The sequence below is a fragment of the Dipodomys spectabilis genome, unplaced genomic scaffold (assembly GCF_019054845.1).
Source record: "Dipodomys spectabilis isolate Male_0828 unplaced genomic scaffold, ASM1905484v1 ptg000097l, whole genome shotgun sequence".
Classification (NCBI taxonomy): domain Eukaryota; kingdom Metazoa; phylum Chordata; class Mammalia; order Rodentia; family Heteromyidae; genus Dipodomys; species Dipodomys spectabilis.
Window position 1 is genome coordinate 2,577,190 of NW_024870774.1, and position 18,789 is coordinate 2,595,978.

Below are 18,789 nucleotides of genomic sequence, written 5' to 3' on the forward strand. Positions count from 1 at the left end.
TCCTCAGGCTGTGAGAAGACAAGATTGCTGCTACTCTTAATCCCAAGCTTGGAAGACACAGGGACCTGAGGGGCAGCCCAATCATACCGGGGGCTGTGAAACAGTTGGAGGAAACAGTCAGGTGTGTGTGTGTTGGGGGGGGGGGGGGGTGTCAGAAGATCTGGTAGAGCCGGCAGGTCATGGGCTGGCTGGTAGAGCCTGTCTGAGAGCCTAGCTACTGATGTCATCACTCTGCAGCCCAGGATGCTGGGACCTCCCTGGGCAGGATGAATTCCAGGCCCAGACACATGGGCCAGTTTCTCAGAGTTGGGCCAGTTTCACAGAGCAAGCCTGGCCTGGGCAGCAGAGGACTATTATAGCAAAAATGAGCTTACTCTGCTTAAAACAAAATGCCTGCCATGTGACTGCATGGGAGGAGCTCTCTGCCCCTTTTGCTCTTCACACACAGGAACAATCAGCCTGGTGTGTTGTCCATCACTCTGGGGGTCCTCTAGAGTTTTCCAATTTTTTTCACCCCAGCTTCAACTATGACAGCTCTGGACCCCGCCCCCTTGTGAGCATCATTTCCTTTCCTAGAAAGGGAAAAGGGGGTGGGACCAGTCTATTTCTCACCCCTATCTCTGGAGACATCCCCCAGAGGCTGGCCTCTTGCTCCACAGGGGGAGGATGGAGCAACAGCTTCCCCTTCTTTCCAGTAGCTCGCCCCGCCCTCCCTCCCCTCATAAACCACTTACCAGGCCCGCCCCATACCTTCCAGTCGTGCGGTGGCGTCCAGCCTGTCTGTCCTGTCCCATCCGTCCTGACCTGTGCCTCCTCAGCCCCGGGACTCAGCGCTGCCATCACCACTGCTGCCAGGTGAGGGCTGACACAGTCAGTGTGGTGCTGAGCCTCATCTAGGCAGTTGGCAAAATCTTGAGGACCAGGCAGCCTGAGGTCAAGCCCAGAAAGGAAGAGTACTGGTCAGAGAGAACTTGTCTGCTGTGCCTAGATGTCTCTCCTGGCATTTGCTGAGTGACCCAGCCCTCCTGGCAGCCACACTCGGGATTTGCCTCAACATGATAAATTCCTCGGACCCCATCTCCAACACCTCCCTCTTGGTGGAGGAGCCTTGAATGGAAAGATTGCTGCTAAGAAACAGGTTCTAGAGGTGGCCAGTGTCCTGGACTGAGGCACTGGCAGGTGGAGGGTGTATGCCAAAGGGACAATACAGTTCATTTTCTCAGAAGGGACCTGCCTGCAGTGGATTTCTCCACTAGATATCTGATTCTTGGATGTGATTTGGTGGGTGTCTCTGTAGTTGAGGGAAGGCTTTTCTCTGCACTGGGGGACACTTTCTTTGGGTAAATCTGAATGAAGTTTGTTGGGGGAGGGTCTCTGATGGGTCTAGGGGAATCTAGGTCATCTGCCTGGGATGATCTCTCTGGAGGGAGTGTTCTGGATGGATTGGCTGGGCATCTTGGGTACAGCAGATCTGAGTGGGTCATTAGAGGTACCTCTGATTATTCCTCCTAGGTGCGATGGAGGGTCCTCGCTCAGATGTGGGCCGCTGGGGTGGGAACCCTTGGCAACCCTCTACCACACCAGAGCCACAGCCAGAGCCAGAGTCAGACAGACGCTATCGAAGAGGAAGAGGGAGAGAAAGGAGGTCCTTCTGGGCAAGGTGCTGTGGTTGCTGTTCATGCCGAAATAGAGATGATGATGATGACTGGGGCCCTGAACCCTCCAGAAATCGAGCCTCTGGCTCTAGAGACCGAAGACCTCCTTCCCGGGGCACAGGTGTAAATGCAGCTGGTGATGGCACCATTCGAGGTGAGGGCAACTGTCCATCTTCACTGAGAGCTGAGAAGCCTTAATGGGAACCTGAGGCTTGTCCAGGCGTCTCTAAGGGACTGAGAAGCTAATGAGGGAGGGGACTCCTTGTGGGGACTTTACTGACACAGAGATGTAACCTTGCAGAGGGCATGCTAGTGGTGACTGGTGTGGACTTGCTGAGTTCTCGCTCAGACCAGAACCGACGAGTGCATCACACAGATGAGTTTGAGTATGATGAGCTGATAGTGCGCCGTGGGCAGCCCTTCCATGTGATCCTCTTCCTGAACCGGGAGTATGAGTCCTCTGATCGCATTGCCCTGGAGCTCCTCATTGGTGAGTGGGGCTGGAGATTGGCATTAGTGTCAGAGGGATCTTTAGGCTTCTCCCTGAAACTCTCCTGCCAGATGAATGTCCTCCACTGTGTGTGTGTGTGTGTGTGTGTGTGTGTGTGTGTGTGTGTGTGTGTGTGTGCATGTGTTGTGTGCGTGTGTATGTGTGTATATGGGTAGTAGGGCTTGAACTCAGGACCTGGGCACTGTCCCTTAGCTTTTTCACTGAAGGCTAGGCCTCTACCACTTGAGACATACCTCCACTTCCATCTTTTTGTTGGTTAATGGAAAATGAGTCTCATGGACTTTCCTGCCTGGGCTGGCTTCAAAATCCTTAGATCTCAGCCCTCTGAGTAGCTATGATTACAAGTGTGAGATACCAGTGCCTGGCTACATTTTGTTGATGGTGGTCATAGGGCTTGAACTCTGGGCCTGGGCGCTGTCCCTCAGCTCTTTAGCTCAAGGCTTGTGCTCTACCACTTTGAGCCACAGCGGCACTTCCAGTTTTCTGGTGGTTAATTCAAGATAAGAGTGTCACAGACTTTCTTGCTTGGGCTGGCTTTGAACCATGATCCTCAGATCTCAGCCTCCTGAGTAGCCAGGATTACAGGCATGAGGCACTGGCGCCTGGCTTGGCTACATTTTTTTAAAGCTTTTGCAAGTGCTCTCCCTCAGAGTCACCCTCCCAGCCCAAGACAAATGTCCTAGGTGTGTCCCTAGGAGTACATCTCTGGGAGACTCTCCCATGTTGAGTTTTCTTACGTTTGCCCCCTTCAAGCTTCCAGAGTAATCAGTCTCAGTACTTCCTCTTCAGGGCTGGCTTTGTCACCTTCAGTATCCCTATGCTCTTCTTTCTGGAGCTGTACTTTCTCCAGAGTGTGGCTGATTCATTGATCCTCTCTGTGAGTCTCTCAATCTCTTGATCTCTAACTCTGACTTTTTCCCTCTGAATCTCTGTCCCATGGCCCAAGGCAGGTACCTCCTTCATTGCATTGCTTGATGACCGTTGACTGCCCAGGCTGGTGATTATATAGTTGCCCGGGGCAAGCGACTCCTTCTACCCTTTGATTAGAGCCCATCTTTGCCCACCCTAGCCTCTAATTTCCCAGGTACCCATCACTACCTCCAGCAGAGATGCCCTGGGCTCTGGAAGCTGTGGGCCCAACAGAGCAGAGCAGGCCTTTGGTATCTAGTTGGCCCTTTCTTAGCAGACAGAAAGGGTGACTCTCTGGATGGTCAGGCAGCACAAGATAGCAATGAACTGGGTCTCCCCTCCCTATCTGTGAGTTCATTGTCAGGGGAACAGGTTTGGGATGTTGGACTAGGGCTCTGCCCTGACACGCGGGCAAGCATGGGGCGGACACAGAGCTTCTCTAAGGGAGAATGTCACAGACTAAGGTGATGACCTAATGCAGGGACTGGTGGGGCTATAAGTCTAGGGCTCCATCCCTTCTCTCGTCTGAGGTTTTCACCATCTAATTACTTGTTTCTCTACTCTAGGAAACAACCCTGAAGTGGGCAAGGGCACCCATGTGATCATCCCTGTCGGCAAGGGGGGCAGCGGTGGCTGGAAGGCCCAGGTGATCAAGGCCAGTGGGCACAGCCTGGAACTGAGGGTCCACACTTCCCCCAGTGCCATCATCGGCAAGTTTCAGTTCACTGTTCGCACACGTTCAGAGGCAGGGGAGTTCCAGTTACCCTTTGACCCCCAAAATGAGATCTACATCCTTTTCAACCCCTGGTGTCCAGGTAAGTCATCTGGGGTCAGGAGCAGAAAGAGGGCAAGAGGGCAAGGGCAAGTCAGGGCTTCTTTCCCTAGGATCTGGTTAAGTGTGTGGTCAAAGGAGAAACTGCTCTCCCATTTTCCAAGGGAGGGACTTAGGCCTGGGGTTGGAAGGTGACCCAAGTCACCTCTCTTGACAAAGGACCTGGCTCTGGCCAACCATCTCCCACCACTACTGATGGGAATCTGCAATCCCCAAAATGTGAAAGTCCACTCTCCCACCCTTTCTAGCCCCCCCCCCCCCAGGTAACAGGCCTCTAAATTCCCCTAAATAGGCCCTCCCTGGCTGAACTGGGACCTGCTCAGTGGGTTTGCACAACAGGCTCCAGAACCAGGCCTGCGTAAACTTGCAAAGCCTGTCCTAAAACTTTTTGTACCTTCTACCCTCTTCACCCAGGACCCTACTTAAGTCCCCCCACCTTTCCCCGCCCCCCCCCCCCCCCCGCCCCAGCATGCCATGCCACATATCTCCTGAGTCTCCTCAGGTCACCATGGCATCCCTCTTCAACTCTCCATTAAAGTTGATCTGGTCTTTTGAGTTCATTTTCTGCTTTCTTTATTCTAATGCCCTCGTGACTCAGTTTCCCAAACAGATGATGCCGAACATGACTGCATTTTCTAATAACCTCTGTTGTGCTCTCCCCAGTCCTTGAGAGCAGTCCCCTCATTTTCTTCTGTGGACATACATTTTATATAAGCCTTAACTCAGGGAAGCAGTAATGTCTTTTTTGGGAACATAGATGATATTGTGTACGTGGACCATGAAGACTGGCGGCAGGAGTATGTGCTAAATGAATCTGGAAGAATTTACTATGGAACAGAAGCACAGATTGGTGAACGCACCTGGAACTATGGTCAGGTAAGGCTAGATGGGGTCACTCAGGAGATGGCTGGTGGGGATGGTAGGGGGTAATGATCAAGATGCTAGACAAGATCTGAGCTCTGCCGGAGTGGGCTGTGGTCACCTCTGTCCCCCTTTCTTCCAGTTTGACCATGGGGTACTAGATGCCTGCCTGTACATCCTGGACCGGCGGGGAATGCCATACGGAGGCCGTGGGGACCCTGTCAGTGTGTCCCGGGTCATCTCTGCCATGGTGAGTACTTCTTTGCCTTCCTCCTACCTCCCCTGTGCTCTGCCCCGAGTCCTGCCCTTTCAGATTCTTTCAATATCCCAGCTCTGTACCTGCAAAGGGTTATTGAGGTAAAGAGTCCCACTCCTCCTATTCTTTCCCCTGCTTACCCATACACCCGCCCTTCCTGGCTCCTGTCCAGTACCTGTGGAATGAGGACCAAGCCCCAAACTTGGCACACCCAGGATTCACATTCCAGCGTTAAACCCAGGGCGGGAGGGGAGGCAGGTGGTAGTGACTGCGGTAACAGTGGGTGTGGCTCCAGTCTGAGGTCTGGATCCTTAGGCATTGAAGATGAATGGTGTTAAAAGGTCGGGGTTTTCCCCGCTTTCCCCTCAGCTCAGCCCCACCCCATCTTGTCTTGGGCAGGTGAACTCCCTGGACGACAATGGAGTCTTGATTGGGAATTGGTCTGGCGATTACTCTCAAGGCACCAACCCCTCAGCATGGGTGGGCAGCGTGGAGATTCTGCTTAGCTACCTACGCACCGGCTATTCCGTCCCCTATGGCCAGTGCTGGGTGTTTGCTGGTGTGACCACCACAGGTAGCGGAGGGACCTGGACAGGAGTGGTGTGCATCTTACAGGGAGGAGGGAGGAAAGCCAGTCTCTGTCTTTACTCAGCCCAGCCCAGCTGTGGCTACAGTTTGGGGTGCCAACAAGGGTGGATGATAGACTGGCCTTAATTACCATTAATTCATGTTAACAACAGAGGCCTAAGGGAGAGGAGGAAAAAGCACAGGCAGGGCCTGAAGCAGGCAGGTGGCCTGGCTTTCCCCAACTCCAAGTGGTCTGTGGCCCAAAGATGTCCTAGGCCCTTTGGTGGTCCCTGCCCAGCTTGGCAACTTCAGTTGCTTTTTCCTACCTGCTGCCTCTCACCTGATACCTCACCTGCCTTCCACCTCAACTCTGGCTCCTCCACACACAGTGTTGCGATGCTTGGGTCTAGCCACCCGTACTGTCACCAACTTCAACTCCGCCCACGACACAGACACATCCCTCACTATGGACATCTACTTTGATGAGAACATGAAGCCACTTGAGCATCTGAACCATGATTCTGTTTGGTAAGGTTGGGGCTTGGGTTGGACTGCCCCTGCCTGATGCTTGGACACCAAAGGGAGGGCAGGGTTGGAGACAGGGGAGGCCCCACACAGGCATCTCAGTCCCAGCCATCCCTCCATGCCCACCCAGGAACTTCCACGTGTGGAATGACTGTTGGATGAAGAGGCCAGATCTGCCCTCAGGCTTTGATGGGTGGCAGGTTGTGGATGCCACGCCTCAGGAGACTAGCAGTGGTAAGGCAGGCTTTACTCGGCTCATGGACCCTACCCAGGACCTCTCCCTAGTATGTCAGCCCCTGAGAGCCTAAGAGCTAACTCTTTGACAGGGCTTATTAACTAAACCACTGTGGGGCTCTTAGGTTATTTTCACCTCTTTATATAACTATTTACCTTAATTTTATTTATAATGGTTACTATATATTCCAATGGTTCAGATGTCAGGATTCAAGAGTAGACAGTGAGGCTAGTGCTTATAGCTCACACGTGTAATCCTAGCTACTCAGGAGGCTGAGGTCTGGGATTGAGATTTAAAGCCAGCCTGGGCAGGAAAGTTCATGAAACTCTTATCTCCAATTAACTATGAAAAAGCCCAAAGTGTAGCTGTGGCTCAAGTGGTAGGAAAAAAAACTCAGGGACAAAGCCCAGGCCCTGAGTTGAAGCCCCAGGGTTGGCACAAAAGAAGCTGGAAGTGGAGGTATGGCTCAAGTTGGAGAATACCAGTCTTGAATGGAAAAAGCAGTGCCTAAGTACTGGGTTCAAGCCATAGTACTGGTTGGGGAGAAAAAAGTAGTCAATGAGAAGTTTCCCTTCCCTGAAAAATCCATTATTCCTACTTTTTAATTTATATATCCTGTGCATACATGTGTGTGTACATACAAATACATATGTATAGATATATATTTTTTTTGTGCCAGTTCTGGGGCTTGAACTCTGGGCCTGGCTCTACCATTTGAGCCACAGAACCACTTCTTTTTCTGTGATTAATTGGAGATAAGCATCTCACAGACTTTCCTGCCCAGGCTAGCTTTGAAGATTTCGGTTCAAAGCCAGCCTGGACAGGAAATTCTGTGAGACTCTGTTTTTTTTTTTTTTTTTTTTTGGGGGGGGGTCCGGTTGTAGGGCCTGAACTCTGGGCCTGGGCACTGTCCCTCATCTCTTCAGCTCAAGGCTAACACTCTACCACTTGAGCCACAGCGCCACTTTGGGCTTTTTTGTTTTTGCTTATGTGGTGCTGAGGAATGGAACCCAGGACCTCATGCATGCAAGGCAAGCGCTCTACCACTGAGCCACCTTCCCAGCCCTCCAGGCTAGCTTTGAATCTCGAGCCTCATATCTCTACTTTCTGAGTAGCTAGGATTACAGACAAGAGCCATTGGTGCCAGGACAAAAAAAAAAAAAAAATATATATATATATATATATATATATATATAAAGTCATAATTAGGACTAGGGATGTAACTCAACCAAAAAACCCTTGAGACAATGGGTTCAATCCCCAGCACTGCAAGAAAAAATTCATAATTATAATACACTAATAGAATGAAAAAACAGTATAGAATTGAACATAAAATGTATGAATATGGACTGGGAAGGTAGCTTAGTGGTAGAGCACTTGCCTTGCATGCATGAGGCCCTGGGTTCAATTCCTCAGCACCACATAAGCAAAAAGAAAAAAGCGGGAACTGGTGCTGTGGCTCAAGTGGGAGAGCACTAGCCTTGAGCTGAAGAGCTGAGGGACAGTGCCCAGGCCCAGAGTTCAGGCCCCATGACCGGACCCCAAAAAAAAAAAAATGCATGAGTTCCCTATTTTCTCTTAGGAGATAGGTTTTTGTTTGTTTTGCCGGTACTAGGTTTGAAATCAGAGACTTTCACACTGGCCTCTACCGTTCAAACCACTCCTTCAGCTTAACTTTTTTTTTTTTTGCTGGTTAATTACAAATGGAGTCTTGCAGTTTTTTGCCTGAAGTGAGATTCTCTAGGTCTCAGCCTCCTGAGAGCTAGGATTATACCATTATAAACATAAAACAGGGAGACGTGGATTGGAGAGAGGTTTCTGTTTCATTTATTTATTTGTTTGTTTTTGGTGACAGTGCTGGGGGGCTTGAATTCAGGGCCTGGGCACTGTCCCTAAGCCTTTTTGCTCAAGGCTGGTACTCTACCACTTGAGCCATAGCTCCACTTCTGGCTTTTTTGGTGATTAATCGGAGATTGGACTTTCCTGCCTGGGCTCCTGGCACCCAGCTTTGCAGATTTGTGATAAACACTAAAGGCTCCGCTTTTTCTATTTCTTATCCTCCAAAATGAGTATTCCTGGCAACTGCATTACCGCATCACTACAACCCACCTCTGCTCTGAGCAAGTAAGTCTCTTCCTGGCTCACCAAGCCTAATAGGTTATTCTTTTAATTGATTCTTTTTTTTTTTTGTCAGTCGTGGGGCCTGAATTCTGGGCCTGTGCGCTGTCCCTCAGCTCTCCAGCTCAAGGCTAGCACTCTACCACTTGAGCCACAGAACCCACTTCTGGCTTTTTCTGCTTATGTGGTGCTGAGGAATCGAACCCAGGGCCTCATGCATACCAGGCAAGCACTCTACCACTGAGCCACCCTCCCAGTCCCGATTCTTCTTTTTTATTAGCATATATTAATTGTAAAAATAAAAGGTTTCCCTTTGGTACAATTAACACACATATGCATGCATACATACATACATATGAAGAATGACAGGAGAGTCAAAGGCTCTAGTCGGAAGATATGTATCAGAGGGAGGGGTAAAGGTGAATGGAGAGGATGAATGAGGGTGAACATGATCAAAGCACTTTTATCCATATGTGAAATAGAATAATGACAGCAGTTGAAATTTTTTTAAGAATTGAGTAGGGAGAGATAAGAGAAAGTGAGGTTGCTGCAGCAATGGTAATGTCACAATGAAGCCCTCCTTGTGTACAATTAATGTATGCTAGTAAAAACCTTACAATGGAAGTAAGGGTTTCATTGTGCTATCTCATTCAGGCATATAATGTGCTTAGCTCACATGCAGCCCCTTAGTCACCTTTCTTCCACAACTCCCTGAAATCTGTATTTTTGAAGGTTCCCCTCATTTGGTGTCCACTACACACCCCGTGGGACACATTGGAGGAGGTAGACTGATGCTGTCTGGGGCTCAGAGCACTAAGTCAGCAGAGGAATCTAGTCCCTGATTCTCTCCCCTGTTGACATACACTCTCACTTTCCCCAAGTTCCTCTCCTGTTAGTTCCATCATTTACTCTGAGTACATGTACTGGATAAAAATCAGAGCCTAGGATGAAATCAACCTTAGAGAAGAAAGTAGCTCCTACAACTGAGCCCTACAATGTATGACAGAACCTGGCAGTCACTTATTTGTACACACACACACACACACACACACACACACACACACACACACACACACACTGCACACTGTGTGGTAGACCCTTCCCTATCTATCACAAATAATGTCCCTGAGGGCTGGGAAAGTGGCTCAGTGGTAGAGCGTTTGCCTTGCATGTTTGAGGCCCTGGGTTCGATTCCCCAGCACCACATAAGCAAAAAGAAAAAAGCCGGAAGTGGCGCTGTGGCTCAGGTGGTAGAGCGCTAGCCTTGAGCTGAAGAGCTGAGGGACAGCACCCAGGCCCAGAGTTCAGGCCCCATGACCGGACCAAAAAAAAAAAACCAAATAATGTCCCTGAGTTATGCAACCCAGTGATGCCCCTGATGCTAGACCTACCTGGCCCAGGCACTGACTGACCTGAGCTCTACCCCAGCGCCGAGAAGAAGTAGAGTAGATTACAGGCAGCGGCTTCCCATAGCCAGAACAGTGCTCAGATGAATAACCTTGGGCCAGTAGTACCCTGTACCTTTGGGCTTTGGTGTTCTTACGTGGGACATCATGCACCAGAGAGGGCTAGTAACATGCCTGAAACATAGTACCACTCAGTAAGTCTGAGTTCCTTCCAGCTGTCTTCTTGATGTCTTCACTGGCTGAGCCTGCTTCCTCATTTGTAAAAGGAGGCCATGGTGTCAGGTGTTGTTAAAATACTTTTCTGTCCATGACACGTCACTTCTAGTTTGCCCTGTCCTTCAAACTCGGCCTCTTCCTGCTAGCCCACCTCCCCTAGGAAGCCCTCCTAAGTATAATGATAGCCTTTTCTGTCTCACTAGCCCCCAACCCCAGTAAAGAGGACAGAATGACCAACACAGCTGAGGTGTAATTCTAGATCTTTCTGGAATTATGGTGGTGGTTGTCACTTTCTTAGGCAACTGGCAGAGCCACTGTAGGCTATAGAATGGTTTTTTATTTGTGTGTGTGTGATGCCCCAGCACTGACGTTTGAACTCAGAATAGCCTCTCACTCTTGCTTAGCTTTTTCACTCAAAGCTGGCACTCTACTTCTGGCTTTATTCTGGTTAATAAGAAATGAGTATCTCAGATTTGCCTGCCTGTGCTGGCTTTGAGCTTCAATTCTCAGATCTCAGCTTTCTGAGAAGTTAGGATTATAGGTGTGAATCATTGGCACCCAGCTTCTAGAATAATGAAGAAGAGGGGTGTGCCATATCCTGGGAGGGGGACATCCAGCTTCAGCCATCCCAGAGAATGTGCCAGGCTTGTCCTCCACCCCATCTTTGGGCAGGACAGTTTGGCCTGAGGAAAGCTGACTGGCTCTTTTTTGTTTGACTTCTCTTGATTGCAGTGGGTATCAGCTGGCCCTCAGTGTTTGGGTGAGGGCTGGTGGCCTTGTCCAGAAGCTGCCTGTAGCCAGTGGGTACCAGGCCTTGGTAGGTGGGGCTGGTACCCCAATGTGGCTTCTGCTGAAGATCTGAGGGTCCCTCTTTCAGCTTCGTTGGATCCCTCATCTCTATCCTGCTCCCTCCCTAGGCATCTTCTGCTGTGGGCCCTGCTCCGTGCAGTCTGTCAAGAATGGCTTGGTTTACATGAAGTATGACACGCCTTTCATTTTTGCCGAGGTGAGGGCTGAGCTCCCAGTGCTTTTGCTGCACTATGTAGTAACCAGAACGCTGGGTACAGGGCTGGATCTACTGGTCTTCATTTCACCACTGACTAGCTGAGTGACCTTGGGAAAGTCACTCAATTCAGTCTCAGTTTCCTCAACTGTAAAAAGGGATAATGATGGCTGCCTTGCTTCCTGTACTTAGGATCAAAAGAGATAATGGGTATGAAACTGCTTCCTAAGCTGTAAAGCCAGCCATGAGCATGATGGATTACTGTTATTAGTGCCAGATGCACAGCCAGGGCCTCCCTGCTTCTTCCCTACTTTCTGGCCTTGTATGGCTTGGCCTACAAAGTATTCCCGTTGTATCTTGCCTACTAGCTCTCAACCTCTGGTCCTAGCTCTCCTCAGGCTTACCTCACACAATTTTTTCCCCTGTGCTGGTACTGGGTATTGAACTCAGGGTCCAAGCACTGTCCCTTAGCTTTTTTTTTTTTTACCCAAGGCTAGTGTGCTACTACTTGAGCCACAGCTCTACGTCTGGCTTTTTTTGTTTTCTGGTTAATTTGAAATAAGGATCTCACAGACTTTCCTGCTGCAGCTGGCTTTGGACCATGATCCTCAGATCTCAGCCTCCTGAGTAGCTAGGACTACAGGTGTGAACCTCTGGAGCCTGAATCCTCACATCATCTGATGGCACTCATCCTGCTTATTCCAACAGGTGAACAGTGACAAGGTATATTGGCAGCGACAGGATGATGGCAGCTTCAAGATTGTGTATGTGGAAGAAAAAGCAATTGGCACACTCATTGTTACAAAGGCCATCAGCTCCAACATGAGGGAAGACATCACGCACATCTATAAACATCCAGAAGGTACTGACCCCACCACTCTAAGCAGCTCCAGGCCACTGGAGCTTCCAGCTGTGGCTGGAAGCTCACCTTTGACCCTCAACCCCTAGGCTCAGCAGCAGAGCGGAAGGCAGTGGAGACAGCTGCTGCCCACGGCAGCAAACCCAATGTATATGACACCCGGGACACTGCTGAAGATGTGTCAATGCAGGTGGAGGCACAGGACGCCGTGATGGGGCAGGACCTGACCGTCTCCATTGTGCTCACCAATCGTGGCAGCAGTCGCCGCACTGTGAAGCTGCACCTCTACCTCTCTGTCACCTTTTACACTGGTGTCACTGGCTCCGTCTTCAAGGAGACCAAGAAGGAAGTGACACTGGCTCCAGGATCTTGTAAGTGTCCCTCCTCCAACCCTGCCCATAGCTGGCTTAGTACTAGGGGGCTGCAGAAATGAGGCCCTAGACCCCCTAGGTCTGTGGAGCTGAGGGGATCCACATCTGGGAAATCAGGCCTCTGTGACACCAGGACTCTTCTTCCCAGCGGACAGTGTGACCATGCCCGTGGCCTACAAGGAATACCGGCCCCATCTTGTGGATCAGGGGGCCATGCTGCTCAATGTCTCAGGCCACGTTAAGGAGAGTGGGCAAGTACTGGCCAAGCAACACACCTTCCGTGTGCGTACCCCAGATCTTTCCCTCACGGTGAGTACTACATTCTGGGACTTAAGGGCTTGTCAGGGAGCCATGGCAAGGGGCTGAGGAAAGCCAGGAAAGGGGGGGCGGGGATGATGCTAAGCATGAAGCAGGCTGACCTGATGAGCCTTTTCTAAGAGACAACAGCACTTTAGGCCTCAGGTTCCTCCTGTCTCAGATTCTGTGGTAACTTTAGTTATGGAGAGGGCTGCAATTTCTTCTCTGTCTTTTGGGAAGTCTGTCAGAGGCGGGAGTGTGGCTTCCCCCCCTTAGGGACAGTGTGAGGTCCCTGTGTGTTTGTGTTTGGCCAGGGTCTCTGATAAGGGGGGGCATTCTGTTTCTCTAGTTACTGGGAGCAGCAGTGGTTGGCCAGGAGTGTGAAGTACAGATTGTCTTCAAGAACCCACTACCTGTAACCCTCACCAACGTCGTCTTCCGCCTTGAAGGCTCTGGGTTACAGAGACCCAAGGTCCTCAATGTTGGGTGAGTCTGAACTTTTCTCCTGTCCCTGATGTTGCCTGTCTTTTCTCTTTGGCTGCTCTAGGCTTCAGTATTGTTTTTCCTTTTGGATCCACAAAACAGCTTGGGACGAGCTGGCAACCTTTGTGACTCAAGTCAGGGGCTTAAGGAGACCTGTCGGCAGACAATGCTGCCATGCAATTGTCACCATCCAATTAGGGAACTTAAACTCCACATGGGATCATTTGTGACCCTTGTTAACATTTGTTCAGCACTGAAGAGTTGACCAGGCATGGCAGGACTCTTATTTGGAGACCACAAAGGCCCTTTAAAGTACATCAGAGATCATAAGCCCAGAAACCCTAAAGACTTGGATTCCAGTTCCATTATTCCTTACTAGGTGCCCTTGGGTGAATGACTTAGCTTCCCTAAACCTCCATGTTTTCACTGTCAAGTGCAGATAACAATAGTACCTGCCCCTTACATTGTTTAAGCCAGGAGGTGGCAGAAAGTTAGTCGTCTGCTACTAGTTTTATTTCCATGATCAGTCCAGGATTACAAATGAGGAGGCTGGAGCCATACCTTAGAGTCTCACAGCTCGTAAGGGTAGACTGTTCTCTACCGGGGTGGCATGTACCAACCAGACTCTTCAGCTGGCTACCTGGTTTGTGCCCTGATAGCTAAGTAGCAATTCCAAAGGAGTTAGCTCCAAGCCACACACAGCCTGGCCCCAATCCAGGGCTAGGGGAGGCTCTGATCCCAAGAGGGCACATAGAGTACTTGTGCCCCCTGGCCTGTGGCTGTCATTTCTGATACAGACACCTGAAGCCTTATCCCCACTCCAGAAAAGCACAGAGAGAAAGTGAAGAAGGTCAGAAGCTAACCTTTAAAACCAGCTTTCAGGGCTCCTGACACAGTTTTTTTGGTACCAGCCTATGAAATCTCTAAGTGTAGGAATGATTAAGTTTGGAATATTAATTATTTTTAAATAATAAAAATGTTGTATTTTGCTTTGAGAAGGCTCCTGAGGGAAAGCAGATCCACAAGAGGGGAGAGGGGTGAAGGACCCCTGACCACCTGAAGACCCCTATTCCCCATCTTCCCTTATGCCTATTGGTGGTGACCATTAGGTCCAAGCTAAAGAGTCTCCTCTCCTGATCTTTTCCCCCAGCCAGGACCCCTGGAGATACTGTGCCACATCACAAAGTAGCACTGTCCTCAGGATACCTTATTAGGGTTTCTGGGTGCCCAGAGAGATGCTAGACAGTTTGCTCTACTAAGCCTGCCCTGGGATGTCTGTCACTTACACTCATGTCATGATGGAGTCTCCCCTGTCCTGGGGACAGACACCTCTTGGCAACTCCACCAGGCCTTTGACTCTTGCCCTCACTTGGAATTAAAGAAAACATCACTGTGCTGAGCCTCTGGAGACCTGGCCTCTGTCCTCAGCTGTAGGGCTTCCCTGAGTCTCTCCTGCCTAGGGCCTGACCTCCACAGAAAACGAGAGGCTTAGATGGTGGCTCCTCCTCAGGAATGGCTCTCCTTGCACATTCTGCAGATAGTTAACTGCTGTAACAAGACTAGAGTGTCCAGACATTTGGGAACTGGAAGGGGACATCCCTGAGCTGTTGGTTCAGATTTATTAGATTCCTAAATGGGTGTTCCTTTGCCTCTCATTTGTACATCAAAGGCTGTGGTATGGAACCCCATTATACCATAAGGTGTGCCACCTGAGTGGAGTGACTGTCCACTTAATAAACATTCCAGGACCTACGCCTCCAGAGGGCTGTTGTCACCACCCAAACAGTCATGGGGAGGCTGGACTTGTGTTCCAATACCTCAGGAATCTCCCCCAGGGCCTACAATGTCCTTAGAGTGGCCAGTTTTCCTTCTTGGGAATGGATTTAACTCTGGGGAAAAGTCTGAAGTCAGACTAATTTACAAAGCAAGCAAACGAGCTGGGTAATAATGCCTCCAAAATGAGGCATGTTGTGAAGGAAAGGTGGGCTGGTGTGTGTGTGTGTGTGTGTGTGTCTTAAATGTCTCAAGAAAAATCTAAAGAGCTTCAAGCTCTGCCTCCATGCAATTAAGGGCAGCTCTCACAAGACCATCTCAGTTCTGGTATACCTGTTAGGAGTTGGTTTCTATTACCTATGCATAGGTGCAGGGCATTTCAGCCTTAGTAGTGACTAGTATTCAGCTAAACTCAAAAACATGTGTGGCAAGGGCCTCACCTGATACTAAATCTAGCACAGAGATAGGGAAAGATCCTAACATTACCACCTTTTCAAAGAAAGCAGTTTCTGCTGGGCACCAGTGGCTCACACCTGCAATCCTATCTGCTCAGGAGGCTGAGACCTAAGCCAGCCAGGGCAAGAAAGTCCATGAGACTCTTATCTCCAATTAACCACCAGAAAATCAGAAGTGGAGTTGTGACCCAACATAATAGAGCACTAGCCTTTAGCAAGAGAGCTCAGGGACAATGCCTAGGCCCTGAGTTAAGTCCTATGACCTACAAGAAAAAAAGAAAGCAGTTTCTTTCAGAAACTTTTAATTATTGTAACATAAACTTTCTTTTTCCAGTAGCTTACACCACTAATCCTAGCTACTCAGACTGAGGTCTGATGATCAAGGTTCAAAGCCAGCCTTCACAGGAGTCTGTGAGACTCTTATCTCCAATTAACCAATAAAAAGCCAGAAGTGGGGTTGTGGCTCAAGTGATAGAGCACTGCCAGCCTTGAGTGAAAAAGGCAAGGGACAGTGCGCACATATACCTACACACACACACAATTTCTGAACTGCGAAAATTCAATTATAGTTAAATAGACTTTGGGAGGCGGAGTCAATAGCCCTTAACCTAATAACCTTTAACCTGCATCTATGGAGAAGGGAACAAAAATTAAGAATACAAAATTGAAATGAGTCAAAACATAACCTGTTATATTAACTTGAGGTTTTTTGTTTCATTTTATGCTAGTCCCTGGGGCTTGAACTCAGGGCCTAAGCACTGTCCTTGAGTGTTTTGCTCAAGGCTGACTTACGTTTTAAGACTTCCTAGTCCAACATATTATACACTCCTGCGTCCCATTCTTTTTTTTTTTGGGGGGGGGGGTCCAGTCATGGGGCCTGAACTCTGGGCCTGGGTGCTGTCCCTCAGCTCTTCAGCTCAAGGCTAGTGCTCTACCACTTGAGCCACAGTGCCACTTCTGGCTTTTTTCTTTTTGCTTATGTGGTGCTGAGGAATCGAACCCAGGGCCTCAGGCATGCAAGGCAAGCATGCTACCACTGAGCCACCTTCCCAGCCCCCCCATTCTTTGAGCTTAAAGGCACATCTAAGACCATTGTGTCCTGCCTCCCTTCATTTTAAACTCAATTCCATTTTATGTACCAGAAAGGGAGGACCAGAAAATTAAGTGACTTGCCATAAGCCGTACACCTAACAAGTAGGAGCAGTTGAAGACTTACCCAGGGAAACCTCTCAGAAGCAGTCTTCAGATCAAGTGCTTTGCCCCACGGAAAACTTATCTTTCTGGGTGACTTTATTGGAGGACTGTGATGGCTGCACAGGATCTGTCTGGCTCCAGATCCCCCAAGGCAGGCTTGGGTTGGATAAAGGCTTGGACAGAGTAGGACAGATTTTGGCAAGTACAAGCAGACAGCACATAAATGTCATCATTTATACAGGATGGGGAGGCAGAGCTAGAATCTCAGGCCAGGCCAGCTCTGCAGAGTGTGACAGTGGAGGTGAGCTGAGTGCAAGGGAAGGTAGTCAGTGGGCTGGTCCGCAGAGGAATGGTAGAAGTCATTCGGCTGTGCAAGAGTGGGGACTGAGTCACGGTGAGCCTGTGGTTCAGGTTGAAGAGTTGGGTTCTCACCCCATCGGTAGCAGGGAAACTAAGCCCTGAAAGGATTTAGTTCACCTTTAAGTGCTTAGCAGAACAGAATGGAAAAGTGAGATGGGAAAGCAAGGAGGCCAGTTAGAGACTGGTAAAAATCAATTCCTAGAGAGCTGGATGGGAATAGATGAATTCAGAGATCCATAAAGAAGGTGTGTGTGTGTGTGTGTGTGTGTGTGTGTGTGTATGTGTGTGTGTTCCCCCATGCATGTTTGCATATGCATGTACATGCATTCATACCCCCCATACACACATGAACATACATATAGGCATAAGGATATATGTCAACAACATTAATTGCCCATTTGTTGTCTGAGATTATATTCTAAGATTTTGGTGTATTCAAATATTCACTCTTCTTTGGAAAGATGATTGTGGCATTTAACTTACTATCTTAGCAACACCAAAAATGTCTGGCAATATTATGCCTCAAAGTCTAATTTTGAAGTGTCCTTGGGTCTTGGAAGGCTTGATGAGCTTGGAGGTATTTGGCAGGGCTGGAGTAGTGGGGATGGAGAGGAGGGAGGGGCTACATCAGCCGCCCTTGTCCAGGTGAATGTGGGAGTGGGCAGGGAGGAGTCCTGGGATGACGGGGAGATCACTAGCTCAGGTGGCTGGGTGTGGAGCTGCTGAGCTAGCTATGTGGAGGCGGCTCTGGGGCTTAGGCATTGTCCTGGTGTGGGAGTGGGGATTCCAGCTGAACCCAGAAATGCCTGAATTGCTCCACCACTTGCTCCTTCTTGCCTGGCTACCCTGGATCAGGCTTTTCTTACCCCGCTACCCCCTCCATTCACGATCCTGTCTCCATCCACAGAGACATCGGGGGCAATGAGACAGTGACACTGCGTCAGACATTTGTGCCTGTGCGACCAGGCCCACGTCAGCTCATTGCTAGCTTGGACAGCCCGCAGCTTTCCCAGGTGCATGGTGCCATCCAGGTGGACGTGGCCCCAGCCTCCGGGAGCAGAGGTTTCTCAGATGCTGGAGAGGAGACTATTCCTATGGCATCTCGAGGTGGAGCTTAGCCTTCAGCCTGGAACCTTGGGACTGGAGTCAGATGAACAAGGACACTGCCCCAAAATGGGGGCTCACCACAGAGCGGCTCTCCAGGAACTCGGCAGGGAAGACCAGGGCCTCTGGGAAGGAGTTAATTTGCACCTGCTCTGGGTGGCACAGATGATAATAAACTGGTTTGCTTGTTTCTTTTTTTAAAGGAAGTTGCTGTTGTATCCATCCATTAGCCCACATCATACCATGAAATGTGGGGTACAGTGGCATTTCTGCTGCCCTTGGTCCTGAGAAGTGTAGCTAGCAGGTGATAGTGCCAGCTCAGCCACCTGTAAGACAGAATCAGTTCAGAGTGCTGCTGCTGATCAAATGCCTTTTTTTTGTCAGTCATCAGGCTTGAACTCACAGTCTGGGCACTGTCTCTGAGCTGCTTTGCTCAAGCCTAGTGTTCTAATACTTTGAGCCACAGTGCCACTTCTGGTTTTCAGGTGGTTAATTGAAGATAAGGGTCTTACAGACTTTCCTGCCTGGACTGGCTTCAAACCACAATCCTCAGATCCCAGCTTCCTGAGTAGCTAGGAATATATAGGCATGAGCCACCAAGGCCAGGCTCCAGTGCCTTTTGAATTTGATTAAACTCTGTGACTGCCCACCTTCCCATAAATAGCACCCACTATGGAAGAGAAAGACCTAAATAAATACCCCTTTAGACATATGTTGGAGGTAGAGACAGAAGTACTCTATGTATTGCAAAATCCACCTCCCAGTATTTAATTTCAAGTATGCTGTCTCAGAAGCTTTA

General features: G+C 49.5%; 1 protein-coding gene across 1 annotated transcript; it reads left to right on the forward strand.

Moving 5' to 3' along the window:
* The first annotated feature begins 791 nt into the window (after positions 1-791).
* Tgm1 (transglutaminase 1) lies at positions 792-18,192 on the forward strand. Its single transcript, XM_042686391.1, has 15 exons — positions 792-855; positions 1,513-1,809; positions 1,957-2,145; positions 3,642-3,890; positions 4,665-4,783; positions 4,911-5,018; positions 5,424-5,598; positions 5,981-6,119; positions 6,247-6,350; positions 11,009-11,097; positions 11,803-11,956; positions 12,043-12,324; positions 12,473-12,633; positions 12,971-13,107; positions 17,794-18,192. Exons 2-15 carry the CDS (start codon positions 1,518-1,520, stop codon positions 18,002-18,004), a joined length of 2,409 nt encoding a protein of 802 aa, XP_042542325.1. The 5' UTR covers positions 792-855; positions 1,513-1,517; the 3' UTR covers positions 18,005-18,192.
* The last annotated feature ends 597 nt before the right edge of the window (positions 18,193-18,789 follow it).

Coding starts and splice junctions, on each gene's coding strand:
- Tgm1 (XM_042686391.1), top strand. CDS start 1,518: ATGGAGGGTCCTCGCTCAGATGTGGGCCGCTGGGGTGGGAACCCTTGG. Junction 3,891..4,664: donor TTTCAACCCCTGGTGTCCAG/GTAAGTCATCTG, acceptor TTGGGAACATAG/ATGATATTGTGTACGTGGAC. Junction 6,351..11,008: donor GCCTCAGGAGACTAGCAGTG/GTAAGGCAGGCT, acceptor CTCCCTCCCTAG/GCATCTTCTGCTGTGGGCCC.